The sequence below is a fragment of the Symphalangus syndactylus genome, chromosome 13, assembly GCF_028878055.3.
Source record: "Symphalangus syndactylus isolate Jambi chromosome 13, NHGRI_mSymSyn1-v2.1_pri, whole genome shotgun sequence".
In the NCBI taxonomy this organism is placed as follows: Eukaryota; Metazoa; Chordata; class Mammalia; order Primates; family Hylobatidae; genus Symphalangus; species Symphalangus syndactylus.
Window position 1 is genome coordinate 57,984,957 of NC_072435.2, and position 21,355 is coordinate 58,006,311.

The 21,355-nt window shown below is 52.7% G+C and overlaps 1 protein-coding gene across 3 annotated transcripts in view; it reads left to right on the top strand.

Moving 5' to 3' along the window:
* Positions 1-21,355, top strand: part of GPI (glucose-6-phosphate isomerase) — a 56,348-nt gene that overhangs the window by 2,277 nt on the left and 32,716 nt on the right. For 2 of the 3 annotated variants that reach the window (XM_055238776.2, XM_063614066.1), the window contains exons 2-11: positions 3,130-3,351; positions 3,582-3,710; positions 4,669-4,759; positions 5,104-5,172; positions 6,891-7,010; positions 15,218-15,301; positions 15,450-15,596; positions 16,643-16,714; positions 17,228-17,272; positions 19,153-19,206. In XM_055238776.2, coding sequence (XP_055094751.1) covers positions 3,589-3,710; positions 4,669-4,759; positions 5,104-5,172; positions 6,891-7,010; positions 15,218-15,301; positions 15,450-15,596; positions 16,643-16,714; positions 17,228-17,272; positions 19,153-19,206 — 804 coding nt within the window. In that variant the 5' untranslated portion in view covers positions 3,130-3,351; positions 3,582-3,588. Of the gene's footprint in view, positions 1-3,129; positions 3,352-3,493; positions 3,711-4,668; positions 4,760-5,103; positions 5,173-6,890; positions 7,011-15,217; positions 15,302-15,449; positions 15,597-16,642; positions 16,715-17,227; positions 17,273-19,152; positions 19,207-21,355 lie in introns of those variants that run through there. The other variant, XM_055238777.2, reaches the window with a different exon arrangement.

Below are 21,355 nucleotides of genomic sequence, written 5' to 3' on the forward strand. Positions count from 1 at the left end.
GAACCTAGTTTCCTGCTAACATAGAAAATCCAGGCTGGGCGCGGTGGCACATGTCTGTAATCCCCGCACTTTGGGAAGCCGAGGTGGGTGGATTACCCTGGGTCAGGAGTTCGAGACTAGCCTGGCCAACATGGTGAAACCCCATCTTTACTAAAAATACAAAAATTAGGCCGGGCGCAGTGGCTCATGCCTGTAATCCCAGCACTTTGGGAGGCCGAGGCAGACGGATCATGAGGTCAGGAGATCGAGACCATCCTCGTCAACATAGTGAAACCCCATCTCTACTAAAAATACAAAAATTAGCTGGACGTGGTGGTGCATGCCTGTAATCTCAGCTACTCGGGAGGCTGAAGCAGGAGAATTGCTTGAACCAGGGAGTCAGAGGTTGCAGTGAGCCGAGATGGTGCCACTGCACTCTGGCCTGGTGATAGAGGGAGGCTCCGTCTCAAAAAACAACAACAACAAAAAATTAGCCTGGCGAGGTGGCGGGCACCTGTAATCCCAGCTACTAGGGAGCCTGAGGCAAGAGAACTGCTTGAACCTGGGAGGTGGAGGTTGCAGGGAGGCAGAGGTTGCAGTGAGCCAACATTGTGCCATTGCACTCTAGCCTGGGCAACAAGACTGAAACTTCGTCTCAAAAAAAAAGAAGAAAAAAAGGAAATCCATGTAACTGGAGTTTCAAAGTAAATGTGAAATCTGGAATAGCTGAAGCTTCTGGGAATCACAGAGGCCAAATTGCAGAGGTGTACATTATGGAAGGTTAGAAGGCAGGGGAAACCTTTGAAATGGCAATCATCAGAGGCCTCACCTCCTGCCTCTTCCGCAATACCCAAACTGTTTCTAGGGTTCCTGGTGGTCGGGAGAGGACACTGGACAAGACTGTGGCAGTGGACAGGTGAACACCCATAACATCTTTGGAAAGACTTGGAGTTGTAAATGACAACTGAACTCCAAACAGACACTGAAGGGAATCGTTGGTTTACATTCTAGCTGCAGGCAGTGGTGGCCTGGCCCCAGGAACCTGGGCACTGTGAGGTTCACTCTGACATCTCTCTGGGGGTCATTCTTTTCATTAATTTCCTCGAGACCAGGGACTAGAGCTCAGGTCTGTCCTTTCTGACAGGCAGCTTAATACCATAAAAAGCAGAGACTTTCTGCTGCTGGCTGCAGGGCCCTGGGAAAGGACCCTGTTTAACTGGCATAAGTTATGTGCTCATCTCTGATAGATTCAGGCAGGGGAAGAAACATAAGGGTGGGAAAGGATGGTTTTAGACAAAGAACAACAGCTGTCCATCTGGTCACCAAAATAACCTACTAGAAAGAGGCAATCTCAGTGGCCAGGCGCAGTGCTTCATGCCTGTAATGCCAGCACTTTGGGAAGTCAAGGCAGCCAGATCACTTGCACCCAAGGATTCGAGATCAGCCTGGGCAATATGATGAAACCTCGTCTGTACAAAAAGTAACAAAGCTTGTCTCTACAAGAAAAAAATTAGCCGGGCATGGTGGCGCGCACCTGTAGTCCTGGCTACTCAGAAGGCTGAGGTGAGAAGATCGCTTGAGCCTGGGAGGCAGAGGCTGTAGCGAGACAAGATCGTGTCACTGCACTCCAACCTCGGTGTGACAGAGTGAGACCCTGTCTCAAAAAAAAAAAAACAGGAGTCAGAGGGAGTCAGTGGTTACTTTTGGGCTAGAGTCATCTGAGGAATCACAGGGTAAGTGATAATCAGGCAGTGGCTACTGAGACTCGCCTTCCTGTTGGTTGAGGTTTTGTTCTGAAACACTGGATTTGGGGTGGGAAATCTCTTCTGTGTAGATGAGTAACTGGCTTAGAAAACCCTGATTGGAGTGTTTCTCAGAACCCCAGTAGAGGCCAGGCGTGGTGGCTCACGCCTGTAATCCCAGCACTTTGGGAGGCCGAGGCGGGCAGATAACAACGTCAAGAGATCGAGACCATCCTGGGCAACATGGTGAAACTCCGTTTCTACTAAAAATACAAAAATTAGTTGGGTGTGGTGGCATGCGCCTGTAGTCCCAGCTACTCAGGAGACTGAGGCAGGAGAATCGCTTGAACCAGGGAGGCGGAGGTTGCAGTGAGCCAAGATCACGCCACTGCACTCCAGCCTGGTGACAGAGCGAGACTCCGTCTCAAACAAACAAAAAAAGAACTCCAGTAGAGCAGATACTGTTCAGCACTACCAGGGTTGTGCTAGGTGTGGAAGCTCAGCGAAATCTTAGAGTTGACAGTTCTTAGAGAAGGGCCATGTGGACAGGGCTGTTCCCTGGAAAGTCCTGTGACCCCTCAGTGACCACTTATTTCTTTTGTTGTCGGCCTTTCCCTATTTTCTTTTCTTTTCTTTTTTTTCTTTTAGACAAGGTGTTGCTGTGTCACCCAAGCTGGAGTACAGTGGTAATCACTGCAGCCTCGAACTCCTGGACTCAAGTGATCCTCCTGCCTTGGCCTCCTGAGTAGCTGGGGCTCTACAGATGTGCACCACCACATGCCCCGCTAATTTATTTTTAGTATTTTAGAAGCAGTGTTTTGCTATCTTGCCCAGGCTCGGCTTGAACTCCTGGCGTCAAGATATCCCACTTCCCAAAGTGCTGGGATTATAGGCAGGAGTGCCCAGCCCCAGAATTCTTACAATGACTTACAAGGTCTTGTGTGATCTTGTTGCCTCCCTTTTGCTCTCTGACCTCATCTTTTTTTTTTTGAGACGGAGTCTTGCTCTGCCGCCCAGGCTGGAGTACAGTGGCTTACTGCAGTTTTCACCTCCCAGGTTCAAGTGATTATCCTGCCTCAGCCTCCTGAGTTAGCTGGGATTACAGGCACGTGCCACCAGTCCCAGCTAATTTTTGCATTTTTTTTTTTTTTTTTTTAGTAGAGACGAGGTTTAACCAGGTTGGCCAGTCTGGTCTCGAACTCCTGGCCTCACGTGATCTGCCTGCCTCGGCCTCCCAAAGTGATGGGATTACAGGCGTGAGCCGCCGCGCCCGGCCTAGTCAGTTTTTTCTTAATTGCAACCCCGATTCTCAGCACCCTTTTCATCTTGGTTTTCCTCAATAGCCATTACCAGCACCTGACATACATCATCTGTTGTACTTGCTTATTTGGCACATATGTATCCACAGCGCCTGGAACACTGCCTGTAACGTGGAAGGTGTTCGATCTATAGAGTTTTGTCGAATGAATGAATGAATGAATGAATGAAGCCGACCAGTGCACAGGGAGTGCAGTAGCGCGATGGTAGCTCTCTGCAGCCTCTAACTCCTGGGCTCCAGTGATCCCCGGGCTCTGCCCACCCTCCCCACTGCCACTTCCGGGCAGAGGCCAGCAAAGCGGCGGCGCAAGAGGTAGGGAGAGAGGAGCTGAGGCCCCAGATCGGCGGCCGCGGGCAAGGTCGCTCAGCGGGCACCCGCCCTGGGTATCGGGGAGCGGGTCGGGGGCGGGGCCGGGGCCCAGGGGTGGGGCCGGGCCGGGCGCCTGCGCCATAAAGGCCGCCGCGCGCCCCCGCGCCTCGCTTGCCGTGCGCTGCCGGCTCTCCTTCCTCCTCTGCGCGCGTCTAAGTCAGTGTACCTTCTAGTCCCGCCATGGCCGCTCTCACCCGGGACCCCCAGTTCCAGAAGCTGCAGCAATGGTACCGCGAGCACGGCTCCGAGCTGAACCTGCGCCGCCTCTTCGATGCCAACAAGGACCGCTTCAACCACTTCAGGTGCGGGCGGGTCGGAGGCGGGGGCTGCCACGCGCGGCGCCCGGAGCCGGGCACGCGGGGCTGGGGTCTGGAGGCGGGGGCAGCGGTGCCCGGGGACCCCAGTTCCCGACCTCCAGGCCACGGACTGGGGCCCAGGCCGAGGCCGCACTTCGTCCTTGGAGTCTCCTTGGAGTGCGTTCCTGGGGGCTTGCGGCCTCGCCGGGAGTCTCGGCGCCGGGTCTGCTTTGTTATGAGGAAAAACGGGCCCCTCCATGGGGACATTTCCCCTCCCCCTCCCCCTGCAGCTCCGGCCATTTGAGCGGGGGCTCCTTTAGCAGTTGTGAAGAGAGGCCCTGGCTGACGCAGCAAGCGGGAAAGGGCTGTCCCTTTCCATCCGCTCCTGGCCACATGGGCTTGGGACCGTCTGCAGGGCGGGCAGCCCGGGCGGGGGGGGGGTTTGAGGGAGCTGGGTGGAAGGGTGGAGACGTCGGGCGTGATTCCTGCAGAAAAGACCTGTGCACGACCGGCAAGTGGGAAGGAGTGTTGGAGGAAATCATGGGCGGGAGTGCGGCCAACGGAGCTCTGATCACTGATGCTGGTGAAGGGGGGGCGGGGAGCGACTGTGGCTCCGGGCTAGACGTCCCAGTGGCCATCCCTGTCATCTGGATGGGTGCCTGAGTAACTTACGGCAGAAAGTGGAAGCCCTGGGAGGGGGTGGTCCCCCGCTTCAGTCCGGGCTCCTCATCCAGGGTCTGCCTGCATCTAGGGTCTGTGAGGATGGCTTCTTTCTCTGTGCTGCTGTTGCAGATCATCCTGGTGGGCCAGCAGGTGACAGACACCACCACTGTGCTGGGTGGCCGCGGCCCTTGTGGGGCGTGGGTCAGAGAGGATGTTTCTTCTGGGAACAGCTCCTGCTTAGGGCATGGCTCCCCACTAGGGAGACCAGGGTGTGGTCAGCAGCATCTCCATCTTTCTGCAGCTTGACCCTCAACACCAACCATGGGCATATCCTGGTGGATTACTCCAAGAACCTGGTGACAGAAGACGTGATGCGGATGCTGGTGGACCTGGTAATGTTCTGCTTGGGGAGGCGTAACTGGTAACCGACAGGGTGGGTGAGCTGGGCTCCTGGGAGTCCCCAGGACCTTGAGTATCTTGAGTTCTTTCTCTCATTAGACCTCGGTGACCTCCTCTGTGCTGGTGAGGCACCTGTCCCTGGCTTAGGTTCTAAGCAGCATCCCAGGGACCCCAGTGACTGATGTCTGAGTAGACCCTTCCCAGACAGTGGGAGAGGGAACCAGACAGCAGCCATCTGTCTGTCTCATTGGGGACAGCACCAAGCCTTGTGTTTGGGGGCTGACACTTGGGGTGGCCAGTGTGGGTGGGACCAGGCCTCAGTATCGTCTCTTCCTAGGCCAAGTCCAGGGGTGTGGAGGCCGCCCGGGAGCGGATGTTCAATGGTGAGAAGATCAACTACACCGAGGTGAGCAGGCCCCACATACCCTCTGGGGCCTCCTTCCTTCCCTTTGGGGTTTATCTGACTGTTAGCCGCATCACCCTGTGTCTTCACCCCTTCTCTTGGGCAATGCTTTTGCTTAATGAGGGGCCTGGAGGCCTTTTTCCTCCTGCTTGTAGCAGGGCTTTGGGGTGTGTCTTCCACAAGATTGGTTTGGTGAGCTCCTTGGAATGGTTCCCAGTGTCTGCCTGGGAGGAGCACATCTCATACCCAGAGGGAGAGTTTCTCAAGGCTGACATTTTCTTGGAGAAATTAACTCTAATATATCCTCGCTGCAAGTTTTAGTAGTGACAAGAAGAATCTTAGGTCACTAAAGACTCAAGCAGTAGGAGTCAGTAGGAAGCAGTGGTGAGGCCAGGCCTGGGGGCCCCTGTTCCTGACTCAGTATGAGAGCCCAGCCTGGTATAATGGACACTGAGCACCCAGATTCTGTCCTCATGATGTCATTATCCTCCTCTTACATGTGAGGCGTCTGAGGTTCAGAGGTCACATCACTTATCTAAGATGTCATAGCTGTAAGAGGCAGAGTGGAGATTCACACTCAACCTGTCTTGCATTATGGGTCTAAGCTGAGAGAGGATGCAATCAAGGAAGGCTTTCTGGAGGAGTGCATTCACCAATAAAATGTGGGGCAGGAGTGGGGTCTGGCAGGGTGAGGGTGGGGTGGTATGAAGCCCTCCGCCTTAGCAAGCCTCTCACTGGGTTGGAATCCCAAGATGATCCTTTTCCTGCCCACCTGGGGTCTTTAGACCTTCCCTCAAGGACTCCTCTGCTAACTTCAGGCCGTTTCACTCATGTGGCCGGGCCAGCCGCCTGGCACCAGTCACAGACTTCAAGTCTGGTTTGGTTCCTGGCAGTTGGTAGTTATCGGGCTGCTTGGTGAGGGAAGCTTGAGTTGCATGCCTTGCTGCAAATCCAAGGAGCTGAGGACACTGCCTAAAAGGTGCCAGCAAACACCATGGACATGCATTGGGAGGATGAGGTTACTTCAGGCTTCATGAGCGCTCATCTTCGGAAAGCGTTTATTATTTATTTATTTATTTATTTTGAGGTGGAGTCTTGCTCTGTCGCCCAGGCTGGAGTGCAGTGGTGCGATCTTGGCTCACTGCAGCCTCTGTCTAATGGGTTCAGGCGATTCTCTGCCTCAGCTTCCTGAGTAGCTGGAACTACAGGTGTGTGCCACCCCACCTGGCTAATTTTTGTATTTTTGGTAGAGACAAGATGTCACCATGTTGGCCAGGCTGGTCTCGAATTCCTGACCTCAAGTTATCCACCTGCCGTGGCCTCCCAGAGTTCTGGGATTACAGATGTGAGCCATGGCGCCCGGCCTCTGAAAGCATATATTGCTTGTTTCTGACATGTGTTGTCGCCATTCTCTGCCTTGCTCACTATTCCTCTTTTCTCTCACTGTTCGTGCCCTGAGCACCTCTGGCAGGCCTTCGGGGCCTGTCCTAGGCATATATGGGTCCCCTCATCTCCTCCTGACTGCAGCACATAAGTCCTTGGGGAGCTCCTACTCCTCTAAGCATACAGTGAGTTCTTGGAACAAGGTTATAGTGCTGACAGAGACCTCAGGGCCTGCCTGTCTAGTGGATAGAGGGCCGAGCTATGGCACCATGCCCAGCTGGGAGCATGGCTGCCTGGGGTTGCGGGGACAGTCTTTACCCCCTGACCCTCATCCCCAGGGTCGAGCCGTGCTGCACGTGGCTCTGCGGAACCGGTCAAACACACCCATCCTGGTAGACGGCAAGGATGTGATGCCAGAGGTCAACAAGGTTCTGGACAAGATGAAGTCTTTCTGCCAGGTAAGTGGCTACTGCGCCGGACTCACCCTTGGCCGTGTGTGTGAGTATTTGGGAATCTGGGAGCCCTGAGGGGCAGCTCTTCCCCTTTTCCTGGAGGCAGGACTCAGGTTCTCAATGCAGCTTAAGGGAGGGGTTGCCTATGTGATCGCTGACCCTGGGGTCTCTGCTGAGGCCTGAATTTCTCCTGGCTCTGCTCTGAGGGAACCTGCTGCTGGCAGAAGTGGGGCCAGTTTCTTTCCTGAATTATAGACACCTGTGGACTCATGGTGACAAACCACAGAGGCTTGAAATGAAAAGTGGGGCCCCTGAGAGACAGGACAGTCAGGAAAGGAAGGAGCTTTTTCTTTTTTCTTTTTTCTTTTTTTTTTTTTGAGACGGAGTCTCACTCTGTCACCTAGACTGGAGTGCAGTGGTGCAATCTCAGCTCACTGCAACCTCCACCTCCTGGATTCAAGCTATTCTACCTCAGCCTCCCGAGTAGCTGGGATTACAATTATGTGCCACCCTGCCCAGCTACTTTTTGTATTTTTAGTAGAGACGGGGTTTCATCATGTTGGCCAGGCTGGTCTCGAACCCCTGACCTCAGGTGATCTGCCTGCCTCACCTGGGATTACAGGCATGAGCCACTGCGCCTGGCCGGAAGGAGCTTTTTCTAATCTCTTTTGTCATATGCCCTTATCACCCAGTCTAGAAATAGATAAAACATTGTAAAATTTCCTCAACCCTGGCTGGGCGTGATGGCTCATGCCTGTGATTCCAGAACTTTGAGAGGCCGAGGCGGGTGGATCACTTGAGGTAAGGAGTTCGAGACCAGCCTGGCCATCATGGTGAAACCCCATCTCCACTAAAAATACAAAAACTTGCCAGGTGTGGTGACATATGCCTGTAATCCCAGCTACTTGGGAGGCTGAGGCAGGAGAATCGCTTGAACCCAGGTGGCAGAGGTTGCAGTGAGCTGCGATCGCGCCACTGCACTCCAGCCTGGGAGACAGAGGGAGACTCTGTCGAAAAAAAAAAAAATTTCCTCATCCCCATTCCCAGCTAACCTCCAGAAGCAGCCTTTGTAAAGTTTCCTGTAGCCAGGCGCAGCAGCTCATACCTCTAGTCCCAGCTATTCAGGAGGCTGAGGTGGGAGGATGGCTTGAGCCTGGGAAGTTGAGGCTGCAGTGAGCCATGGTGACACCACTGCACTCCAGCCTGGGCAACAGAGCAAGATCCTGTTTCAAAAAATAAATTTAAAAACCAGAAAAGTTTTCCTGTGAAGTCTTCCAGAAAGTTCCTGTGCACATAACACATCTGTCATCATCTCTTTGAAACACGTACACACGTGCACATGCACACAGGTTGGTTTTCTCCCTGCTCCTCTGAAGCTTATTTCCACCTGGAAGTATGTAAGCAGTGTCCGTGTGTCAGTGACAGTGCATGTAACATGCCTTCTTTTCCTTGTGTGTAGGATGGTAGAGGTTGCCTCAGAGACCAGCTAAGTTTCCCCACGTCAAGCACTTGCCTCAGTGTCTATGCTAGTGGTGATTCTGCAGGGGTGGGTTGGCAGACATCCTCACGTCTGGAGAACGAGGGTGATGCCGGTGTGTCTGTGTGGGCTATGCATGCTCCGAGGGTGATCGTTCAAGCTCTTGTCAGCTGTGATCATTTGCTGCTTGTCCTAGGAGCAGTGGCCTCCACGTGTGGCTGGTCAAAGTCCAGTTACTTTGGCCAAGAGCCACTTTCAGACCTGAAAATGGGCTGGGCACGGTGGCTCATGCCTGTAATCCCAGCACTCTGGGAGGCTGAGGCAGGTGGATCATGTGAGGTCAGGAGTTTGAGATCAGCCTGATCAACATGGTGAAACGCTGTCTCTACTAAAAATACAAAAAAATTACCTGGGCATGGTGGCGAGCACCTGTAATATCAGCTACTGGGGAGGCTGAGGCAGGAGAATCTCTTGAACCTGGGAGGCGGAGGTTGCAGTGAGCCAAGATCACGCTACTGCACTCCAGCCTGGGTGACAGAATGAGACTCTGTCTCAAAAAAAAAAAAAAACCGCAACCCATCTCTGCAAAAAATAAATAAATTAGCCAGGCGTGGTGGTGTATCCCAGCTATTTGGGAGGCTGAGGTGAGAGGATTGCTTGAGCCCGGGAGGTTGAGGCTGTAGCGAGCCGAGATCATGCCACTGTCCTCCAGCTCGGGTGACAGAGTGAGACGCCTCCAGGGCAAGAAAGTTGTGGGGTCCTGATGGGAATCTGGATTTCCTGAATGTCACTTAGGGTGGTCAGCCCATGTGACGGTCTTTGGGTGTGCGGCAGGGCCTTTTCAGCCATCTGCTGTGAATGGCAGAGCTGAAGTGCATTAAAAGCCTAGTGCTGTGTGATCGGTCTGGGTGTGCTCAGCCATGCCACATGGTGAGGGTGGCACTGCACCGTCTGGGGTGCTGTTTCCAGGAAAGCTTTCCCTTAAAGCTGGCCACTGGAGTACCTGACTCAGGCTGATAAGGTATTTATAGTTCAAAAAAAGTTGCTGAATGGCAGTAATCCCCTGGTGAGGAACATTCCCCATGGCTGCGCTCTCCAAAGTTTGCCAAGATTGGGTGAAGATGTTCACTGTGACCTTGATTGTAGTGGCAAAACCTGAAACCAAGCTGTACTCATTTATCAGGGGACTTACCAAGTAGAGTCAGCACATATTCATATACTGTCATCCTGGGCACCATTAGGAATTAGGGAGCTACAGTTGGATTGACCTGCCATGCTGTTCAGGATGGACTGGGAAGGTGAAAAAGGAAGTTGCAGAACTGGTGGGTATGGTAAAGCCTCATTTGGTCAAATGAAGGCTGGGTGTAACTGTAATAAAGATAGACACATTTGGCTGGGTGCGGTGGCTCACACCTGTAATCCTAGCACCTTGGGAGGCCGAGGTGGGTGGATCACGAGGTCAGGAGTTCAAGACAAGCCTGGCCAACGTAGTGAAACCCCATCTCTACTAAAAAAAATACAAAAAAGTTAGCCGGGCATGGTGGCGCATGCCTGTAGTCCCAGCTACTCGGGAGGCGGAGGCAGGAGAATCACTTGAACCCCAGAGGTGGAGGTTGCAGTGAGCCAGGATCACGCTACTGCACTCCAGCTTGGGCAACAGACTGAGACTTTGTCTCAAAAAAGAAAAAAAAGAAAAAGACACATTTTTTCCTCTGGGATACTTCATTATAACAAACCTTTGATAGTCGGGAAAGGAGACTTGCTTTTTTTTTTTTTGGTCCCTGGCTGCTTAGGAGGCTGAGGCGGGAGAATTGCTTGAGCCCAGGAGTTTGAAGCTGCAGTGAGCAATGATCATACTCCTACATTCCAGGCCAAGCAACAGAGCGAGACCCTGTCATTAAAACAAAACTAAAAAATACCCAGCAAGGTGCAGTGGCTGTTGTATAATCCCAGCATTTTGGAAGGGTGAATGGGATCACTGCAGGCCAGGAGTTCAAGACTAGCCTGGGCAACCTAGACCCTGTCTTTGTTTGTTTGTTTTTTGAGACGGAGTCTCTCTCTTTCACCCAGGCTGGAGTGCAATGGCCTGATCTCGGTTCACCGCAACCTCCGTCTCCCAGGTTCAAGTGATTCTCCTGCCTCAGCCTCCCGAGTAGCTGGGATTACAGATGCCTGCCACCACGCCCAGCTAATTTTTGTATTTTTAGTAGAGATGGAGTTTCACCATGTTGGCCAGGCTGGTTTCGAACTCCTGACTTCATAATCCGACCACCTCAGCCTCCCAAAGTGCTGGGATTATAGGCGTGAGCCACCGTGCCCGGCCTATTTTTTTTTTTTTTTTTCTTAAAGACTAATTTATAGTCTGGGTGCTGTGGCTCACACCTGTAGTCCTAGCACTTTGGGAGGCCGAGATGGGCGGATCACTTCAGGTCAGGAGTTTGAGACCAGCCTGGCCTGCATGGCAAAACCTGTCTCTACTAAACATACAAACAAAATTAGCCGGGGGTAGTGTCAGGCGCCCATAATTCCAGCTACTCAGGAGACTGAAGCAGCAGTATCATTTGAACCCAGGAGGTGGAGGTTACTGAGAGCCGAGATGGGGCCACTGCACTCCAGCCTGGGTGACAGAGCGAGACTCCGTCTCAAAAAAATATAATAATAATAATAATTTATAACTGGGCATTGTGGTGCATGCCGGTAGTCCCAGTTACTTGGGAGGCTGAGGCAAGAGAATCGTTTGAACCCGGGAGGTGGAGGTTTCAGTAAGCTGAGATAGCACCACTGCACTCTAGCCTGGGTGACAGAGCAAGATTCCATCTCCAAAAAAAAAAAAAGAAAAGAAAATTGCTGGATCTTATTAGTGTATACTAATTTTTTATTGATGTATGGGAAATTATTCCAAAATTTAGCAACTAGAAGCAACAATCACCATCTCTTTAGGTGGGGAATTTGCAGTGGCTGCATTTGGTGTAGTGGCTCTGATATTGTAAGGTTGCAGTCAAGATGTTGGCTAAGGATGTGGTCATTTGAAGGCTTCGTGGGGGCTGGAGGGTCTGCTTTGAAGATGGCTCACTAGCAGTGCTGGCTTTGGGAGGCACAGACAGTTCGAGTGTCCTCATGACAAGGCAGCTTGTTTCTCCCAGAGTGAGTGATCCAATAGAGGGCAAGGCAGATGCCTGGAGGTCTTTTGTGACCTAATATCAGGATTCACATTCTTTCTTTTTTTTTGAGACGGAGTTTCACTCTTGTTGCCCAGGCCGGAGTACAATGGTGTGATCTTGGCTCACTGCAACCTCCAGTCCCCAGCTCAAGTGATTCTCCTGCCTTAGCCTTCCGAGTAGCTGGGATTACAGGTGCCCACCACCATGCCTGCCTTTTTTTTTTTTTTTTTTTAATTTTTTTAGTAGACATGGGGTTTCACCATTTTGGCCAGGCTGGTCTCGAACTCCTGATCTCAAGTGATCCGCCTGCCTTGCCCACCCAAAGTGCTAGGATTACAAGGTGAACCACCATGCCCGGCTACACTCTTTGATTTCTATAATACCCTGTTGGTGTTACAGATCAGCTCTGGTCATCATGGGAAGGGACTGCACCAGTGGGTTAATGCCAGGAGACAAGGACCACTGGTCACCATCTTAGAAGGTGGGGGGCTATCATAGTCCCGCTTCTGGCGCCTAGTGATTGATTTGTGTTCCTTCCACACGCAGATACCCCACTCACTTTCTCCTAAGTCCATATTCTGTTACAGTATTAGAAGTCTATTGGAAGTCTAGAACCTCATCTTGTCAAGTACAGGTGTAGTAGTACCTGCATTTCCTTTAGTACAACTCAAGTACAGTTCCTTTCAATCTGAAGACATGCGAATTTAAAGAGACAAATTACCCCTCACACACCCAACATACAATGGTGAGGTGGGCATAGGATGACTGGTATGTATGGGATAATTTACTTTCTTTTCTTTCTTTCTTTCTTTTTTTTTTTTTTTTTTGAGATGGGGTCTCACTCTGTCGCCCAGGCTGGAGTGCAGTGGTGCAATCACTGCTCACTGCAGCCTCGAACTCCTGGGCTCAAGCAATCCCCCACCTCAACCTTCTAAGTCGCTGGGACTACAGGCACATGTCACCGTGCCTGGCTACTTTTTTATTTTTTGTAGAGATGAGGTCTTGCTATGTTTCCCAGGCTAGTTTTAAACTCTTGGGCTCAAGTGATCCTTCTGCCTCAGTTTCCCAGTAAGTGCTGGGATTATAGGCATGAGCCACTGAGTCCGGCCTGCATATTTAGGTTTTTATTATGACCACACTGTACTTCTGGTACCAAAATCTGTATTAGTTATCTCTCATTGTATAACAAATGACATCAGAACTTGGGTTAAAACAGCAATACACTTTTTTTTTTTTTTTTTTGAGACGGAGTCTTGCTCTGTCGCCCAGGCTAGAGTGCAATGGCGTGATCTCGGCTCACTGCAACCTCTGCCTCCTGGGTTTAAGCAATTCTCCTGCCTCAGCCTCCCGAGTAGGTGAGATTACAGGCACATGCCACCATGCCTGGATAATTTTTGTGTTTTTTTTTTTAGTAGAGATGGGGTTTCACCATGTTGGCCAGGCTGGTCTCGAACTCCTGACCTTGTGATCCGCCTGCCTTGGCCTCCCGAAGTGCCGGGATTACAGGTGTGAGCCACCATACCCGGCCTAGCAGTAAACTTCTATTACCTCTCACAGTGTCTGTGGGTCAGAAGTTTGGGAGCGGCTTAGCTGGTTGGTCTTGGTTTGGGGATCTCTCATGAGGCTGTAGTCAAGATGTTGGCCAGCGCCCCAGTTATCAGAAGTTTTGATGGGTTTGGAGGACCCCCCTCTAAGGTGTCGCATACACAGGAAGCGAGTTGGCTGTGACCGTTGGAAAAAGGCCTCAGTTCCCTGCCGCGTGGGCCTATTTATGAAACTGTTTGAATGTCTTCACAACATGATAGACAGCTTCCCCAAAGTGAGTCATCCAAGAGAGCAAAGCAGAAACTGCACGTTCTCTGAACTCACTTCTAAAGTCACATTTCACCCTTTCTGCAGTCTCCTGATGGGTGCACAGGTCACCCCTCCCAGCACAGGCGGAAGCTATGCAGGGGCATGAGTTACAGGAAGCAAGGATCACTGGCGTCTGTTTGGAGACTGGCTGCGGATCTGATACCCCTTTCCCCGGCATAGCCCAGTCACAGTTTTCAGCATTTCACATCTCTTGGTCTCTGGCATAGCAGATTCTGCCGAGTTATCCCTGGTTTTGCAGATTCTGACAGTGTCACTGTAAGGTAGGGATGTCTCACGGTTGTAACCAGGAAACAGTCTAGTTGGTGGTGAGTGTGGCAGGGACCAGTGTGGTCTCCAGAGACTCCTAGGCCTTGTGTAGTGGCTCACACCTGTAATCCCAACACTTTGGGAGGTCAAGATGGGAGGATTATTTGAGGCCAGGAGTTAGAGACCAGGCTGGGCAACATAGCAAGACGCTGTGTCTACAAAAAATAAAATAGGCTTTGCGTGGTGGCTCAAGCCTGTAATCCAAGCACTTTGGGAGGCCGAGGCAGGTGGATCACCTGAGGTCAGGAGTTTGAGACCAGCCTGGCCAACATGGCGAAACCCCGTCTCTACTGAAAATACTAAAAATTAGCCGGGCAGGGTGGCAGGTGCCTGTAGTCCCAGCTACTTGGGAGGCTGAGGCAGGAGAATCGCTTGAACCCTGGAGCCTGGAGGCGGAGGCTGCAGTGAACTGAGATCGTGCTGTTGTACGCCAGCCTGGGTGACAGAGTGAAAAAAAAAAAAAAGGCTAAGGCAGAGCATTTTGTTCTGTTTTTGGAGTCAGGGTCTTCCACTGTCACCTAGGCTAGAGGTGCAGTGTTGCGATCTTAGCTTGCTGCAGCCTCAACTTCCTGGGCTCAAGCAATCCTCCTGTCTCAGCCTTGAGCCACCCTGCCTGGCCCCTAAGGCACAGTTTTAAAAATAAATAAATAGCGAGGTGCGGTGGCTCACACCTGTGATTCCAGCACTTTGGGAGGCTGAGCTGGGCAGATCACTTGAGGCCAATAATTCGAGACCAGCCTGGCCAACATGGCGAAACCCTGTCCCTACTAAAAATACAAAAAAATTAGCTAGGCATGGTGGTGGTGCAGGCCTGTAGTCCCAGCTGCTTAAGAGACTGAGGCATGAGAATTGTTAGAACCCAGAAAGTGGAGACTCTGTCTCAAAAAAAAAATTAAAAATAAATAAATAGCTGGGTGTGGTGGCTCACGCCTGTAATCCAAACACTTTGGGAGGCTGAGGCGGGCGGATCACGGGGTCGGGAGATCAAGACCATCCTGGCTAACACGGTGAAACCCCGTCTCTACTAAAAATACAAAAAAAATTAGCTGGGCGTAGTGGCACGTGCCTGTAGTCCCAGCTACTTAGGAGGCTGAGGCAGGAGAATGGCGTGAACTGGGGAGGCGGAGGTTGCAGTGAGCTGCGATCATGCCGCTGCACTCCAGCCTGGGCGACAGAGCAAGACTTCGTCTCAAAAAAAAAAAATATATATATATATATATATATACACACACACACACACGCACACACAGAGTAAATTAAAAACAAAAAAATAGAGGCACCTGTGAGGGCCTGAAAGCTGGGACTGAGGCACCAGGACACGGCAGTAATGATGTTTTTGAGCAGCGGCTTATGCCTGGGAGTTTGGGCTGACGGCATCTTCCCACCTGTGCCAGCGTGTCCGGAGCGGTGACTGGAAGGGGTACACAGGCAAGACCATCACGGACGTCATCAACATTGGCATTGGCGGCTCCGACCTGGTGAGGAGAAAACTGCCTTGGGGTAGGGTGGGAGTCTGGGCACTGTTGGTCCCACCCAGTTCCTTACTTTCTCCAGGGATGGGACCTGGCTGTCTCCACTTTTCGTGAGCCCTAAATTCTTATTCTCTGATGCTGTGTCTCCCACCAGGGACCCCTCATGGTGACTGAAGCCCTTAAGCCATACTCTTCAGGAGGTCCCCGCGTCTGGTATGTCTCCAACATTGATGGAACTCACATTGCCAAAACCCTGGCCCAGCTGAACCCCGAGTCCTCCCTGTTCATCATTGCCTCCAAGGTATGAACGCCAAAAACTGCCCGGCCCCTGGCCCTGTGTGTGTTGGGGCGGGGAGGGACGGCTGTCTTGCCATCCCCCTGGCCATTGGTCCCTCTTGGTGGGTTCCAAGTGAACCATGGTTTGTGGATCAGGTCAGTACAGCTGCCCTGGACCGTTTCCATGCCTGGCAGCAAACAAGGTTGACTGAGGAAAGCCTGAACACATCAGTTTGAACCTTTGTGTCCTGACCACACCCACTCGCCTTGCAGCGTCTCTGCTTAGTCTGGGACTGCTTGCCACTTTCTTACAAACCTGTCCTTTATGCCTACTCCTTTTTTTTTTTTTGAGACAGAGTCTGGCTCTGTCGCCCGGGCTGGAGTGTAGTGGCGTGATCTCAGCTCACTGCAATCTCCGTCTCCCGGGTTTCAAGCGATTCTCCTGCCTCAGTCTCCCAAGTAGCTGGGACTAGGCGCACACCACCACACCTGGGTAATTTTATTATTAATTAATTTATTATTATTATTTTTTAGTAGAGATGGGGTTTCACCATGTTGGCCATGCTGGTCTTGAACTCCTGACCTCAGGTAATGTGCCCCCCTCAACCTCCCAAAGTGCTGGGATTACAGTCTTGAGCCACCATGCCCAGCCATGCTTGCTCCTTTCTGATTTCGGAGCCATGCCCTGATAATAGAGGGGTTTTGTTTGTTGTTATTTATGCTCTATTTACTCACATGAATTTACATAAAATATGAAGAATTCCATGTGAATTCTGAGATACCTTCCAGCCTGGGCCAAAGAGAGCCTCAGGCTGACTGCAGCCCCTCAGGGGAGAAGCTGCGGCCTTTGACCTGCAGGCTTAGGGTGGCGGGTGTGTGTTTACCAGCCCCCCTCCTCTGGTTTTAAAGAGCTGGAATCTCAGGAGGTTTTGTGGTGTCACTGTCACTGACCTGCAAATACTGCTCCATGTGACAACTGGGCATTGCCTTGGCCTCTGCTGCTGAACCCTGGCTCAAGGCCTGCACCCACCCCTAAGCTTGGGCGCCCACTGCTGTTCTCTTCGATTGCAGACCTTTACCACCCAGGAGACCATCACAAATGCGGAGACGGCGAAGGAGTGGTTTCTCCAGGCGGCCAAGGATGTGAGTGGGCTATACGGCCTCCCTCGTGGTCAGCCTCTGGGCTGGGAAGAGCAGGGTGGGCCCCTGAGTGACCAACTCTGGCCCTGTTTCTCCTGAAGTTGGAAGTGGAAGGCTGCCTTGCCGGTGCCTGCCTTTGCTAGATGAGATGATTGTTTATCTTGGCTTTGCCAGACCCAGCCTTGCAGATGTGACAGAACCTGCTCTCACTGGCTGACAGCCCTCGCATGGCCATTTCTCTGCAGACCGTTGGCGCTGCCGGAACTCTTGGCCACACCTATTTTATAGGGGAGGGACGTCCCTGAGCCCCGTGTGCTTGTAAGATGGGATGAGCAGGTGGCCTGTGACCCGTCTGCTTTCTTGACTTTGACCTCGATGTGGGCCTCCTCCAACAGTCTCAGAACCAAGGACTGGGAATCTCAGTCCCATGCAGGGCCTTGGTTCCTCTAGTGATGGGAAGTGACTACCCTTTGTCTCCCTGGGCTGGGTTTGGTAACTTGGCTCTATCTCTTGTAGCCTTCTGCAGTGGCGAAGCACTTTGTTGCCCTGTCTACCAACACGGTAAGTGCCCCCGTGGTCCCCTGTACTGCCTTCCTGGGAGGGCCCAGCATGTCTAGGTCATGGCCTCTCAGAGACGTGGTTCATAGGTCTGGTGGATCTTGGCTTGGCTGATGGTATGGAAGGTTTGGTTGTCTGTGGGCTGCAAGCCTTCCTTGCCTTTTCCACATTTACCCATTCAACCTCTGCAGCTTTGAGGAGAGAGGCTTGGAGTCAGTGGGATCACGATAACCCCTTCTTCCATCTCCCAGGCCTGACTGATACCCAGAACCCTTCATACACGTGACCTTCCTAGGCCTCTGCACCCAGCATCTCCCCAAATGTGACATGCTAGGTAGGCATAGAGGATGCATTCCATTTTTCACGTAAGGACATAAAGTCCCAATGAAGGGAGGTGACATTTTGCCCCCTACTTAGTGATTGTTGTTTTGTGTGTGTGGCTTTTTTTTTTTTTAAAGACAGTCTCACTCTGTTGCCCAGGCTGGAGTGCAGTGGCGTGATCTTGGCCCACTGCAACCTCTGCCTTCCAGGTTCAAGCGATTCTCCTGCCTCAGCCTCCCGAATAGCTGGGATTACAGGTGCATGCCACCATGCCCGGCTAATTTTTGTATTTTTAGTAGAGACGGGGTTTCACCATATTGGCCAGGCTGATCTCTGACTCCTGACCTCAAGTGATCCGCCCACCTCAGCCTCCCAAAGTGCTGGGATTACAGGTGTGTGCCACTGTGCCAAGCTTATTTTTTGAGACAAGATCTCTCTCTGTCACCCAGGCTGGAGTGCAGTGGTGCGATCTTGGCTCACTGCAACCTCTGCCTCCTGGGTTCAAGTAATTTTTATGCCTCAGCCTCCTGATTAGCTGGGATTACAGGCACCCACTACCACGTCCAGGTAATTTTTGTATTTTTGGTAGAGACAGGTGTTCTCCATGGTGTCCAGGCTGGTCTCGAATTCTTGACCTCAAGTGATCTGCCCACCTCGGCCTACCAAAGTGTTGGGATTATAGGCATGAGCCACTGTACCTGGCCCACTTAGTGATTTGTATGAGTAGGTGATGCCAGGATTAGAACCTGGGTCTCCTGTCTCCGTGTTCTCACAGTCTGCCTGGCCTCGAGGTTGTGCAGGCTCAGCAGGGCATGGCAGAGTGAGGGCTGCTCCAGGAGTGACAGCAGCAGTCAGAGCTATGACCACACTCACATCTCCCTCCCACCCCCTCCATCATCATCCCCACATCTCCGCCTCCAGTGCTCACCCAGCTGCAGCAGGACGCCATAAGGCTGGCTAACCATAGCACTGTAGCCTGCCTCCAACTGACTGGTCAGTAGGGCTTCTGCTCCTATGGGGAATAGGTAAGGGGTTGCTGGCCCTGTCTGCCCTGGGGACCAGAATACCTGATGGGTCCTCAGAGCTTCCTGGTGCAGTCACCCTCCCACACATGGGAAGGGCTGGGTGGCTGTTCAGCCTGTGTGCGGTTGCCTGGCCTGGTAGGTGGCCCCTGCCGACGCTCAGGTCCCAGTCCTAGGTTTGGTTCCCAGATGTCCTGAGGGGTCATGCTCTGGTGTCCCAGACAGGCCTGGGGGAGAGCTGTTGCAGAGCAGTGTGTGGGCCAGGTCCTCACGTGGGGTTACAGCTGCCCTCAGCAGGGGGCTTTGCAGGTGCAATGTCACTGGCGTGCTGGTCATGGACTGACCTGGTGTCCAGCTTGGGGTGGGCAGATCCTGGGCCCTGCCCTCGACTCACAGGCTGCTCCAGCCCTGCCCCATCCCTGGCTCTGGGGAAGGTGAGGCTCAGCTCACAGAGCACAGCTCCCTGCCTCCCGGAGCTCCTGTTCCTATCCTGCTAGCAAATGCTTCCTTTCATTTCTCTCCCTTTGTATTTTTTTGTAGACCAAAGTGAAGGAGTTTGGAATTGACCCTCAAAACATGTTCGAGTTCTGGGATGTAAGTACAAGCACTTCTGCATTGGGTGAATTAAGCGTCCTTTGCCAAGTCATGGCTGTTGAGGGGCCCATGAGGTCAGTCAGTGTTTATTGAGTACCTGCTGCATACCTAGCTTGGGGAAAGGTAGCGAGGCCCTCAGAGAGGCTTGGAGGACAAGAGCAACCCAGACAAGATGAGGGCTCCACTTCCACCTGAGGGCGGGCTGAGCTTGCAGGGCCACATGACACTCCCTTGGGTGCCTGCCTGCAACACCCACTGTGGGGTAACCCGAGTCCCCCTTGCACCGCTCACAGAGTTGAGGTTGTGAGTTATTCTCAGTGATGACCTTTCTCTGAACTGCAGCCACCATCTGTAAAGGCCAAGGGGCAGGGTGAGGCATGAGGTATGACCTGGTAGGCCTGGAAAGGAGCAACAGGAGCTGCAGGAGGAGCTGGGGGGTGGCGTAGAGGAGGCGCCAGGCTGGGGCAGCTTGCAGGGCAAACCCTGCCTTGAGTGGTAGGGCTGCAGACCCCTCTGTAGCAACAGGTGGTCCATGGGACCACCTCTGCTGGAGCCGAGCAGTGAGCCGCAGCTTTCCTTGTGCACTTGCCTGAGCTCAGCAGTGGTGTGAGGAGGGCTCTGGCTGTGACGCCTGGGGTGCAGGGGTGCAGTGCAGGGTGTGGTGCGGGCACTGTGAATGCTGTGGGCATGGCCGGGCTTAGGTGCAGGGCTCTAACGCTGTGGCAGGCGCAGCAGAGAGGGCATTGCCTATTTGGTGGTTTTCCCACCTGGGGCTGTTTCCAGGCATTTGGACCGGAGGCCCTTTGCTTGATGATGGCATCCACAGACATAACCTCGTTCCTTTGAAAGCTCTAAAGGCCTTTTACTTCCCGGGTCTGGGAGAGAATGAAGCCCTAATGCCTTAAACCATCCACTGTGTATAATGAGTTAACTTCTTTCTAGAATGAGACTAGTTACATACCATCCTTGGAAGAATTGACAAGAGTCACTCAAGTCATTTTCTGCATCCTGTGGCTCAGATGCGGAACCCCGGTCAAGACAGACTGTGCGGCTTCTAATAAATGTTGCATGCTTGATAATGGAGGGCAGGCACCTTCCACCTCCTCCTTGGGATCTGGAGCCTGAGTAGGTGGTGGGCAGGGACGTGTGGGTGCTGCTGCCAGCCAAGGAGCCGAGCAGATTGGGGTGTCCTTGCTCGTCACCACCCAGCATGTAGAGATGAGTTAGGGTGTGGCTTAAGGAGAAGATGGGTCTGGCCTCCCAGGTAAGGCCTAGGAGTGATAGCTGGGCACAGGAACATGGGGCCAGGGCTGGCTGGTGAGACCTAAGTGGAAGCCTCCTGGGCCAGGCTAGACAGACCACAGGGGCTGGAGGAGGGACCTGCCTGAGTTACTAGAGCGTATCCTGCTGAATCAAGAAGGTGATATCTGAAGAACCCAGGGATAGGAGCAGGTGAAGTTCCTGCAGGTGGGGTCTCGGGTGAGCTACAGCCATCAGCTCAGGCCTAGGGATGCAGTGCCGGCTCTCAGGTGAGATCAGAAGAGTCCTGTCTGGTAGGAGTATGTAGAAGTAATTCTTGGTCCACCAGGGCCAGTTTTGCGGCAGCCTTGGGTGTCGGGATCAGGAAGGGGTGTGATGGGAAACCATGGGGTCTCTCAGGGCTCAGCCAGAGTCAGCACATGCCACAGGGCCGGTTTTGGCTGGAGAGGCCTGAAGCGGAGCCAGAGCAGGTCCAGGTGAGTTCTGAGGAGGAGCCAGGACAGGGAGAGGGACCCATAGGTCTGTGAATTCTGGAGGAGAGGCAGGTATTTAGAGATGGTTCTGTCAGGTGAAGTCTGAGGAGCCAAAGCTATGTATGTGCATATGTCAGCCGGGCTCTGTGGGAGGTGGTGTAGACCTATGGTATGGGACAGATGTGCACGCTGGGATCTCTGGTCGGTTCTGAAAAGTGAGGATCAGGTAGTGGGTGGCTGATTGCACAAGTGGGGTGTTTAGAACCCGGGATTAGGGACACACAGGCCAGCACCTGCATCTCAGCATCCTGACTGGGTGTGATGGGCAGAGCTCAGGGCGTCAGAGGCCTCTGAGAATTCGTGACTGAAGTCCAAGTCTGTGGCGTCAGGGTCTGCAGAGCCCAGATGCAGGAGAG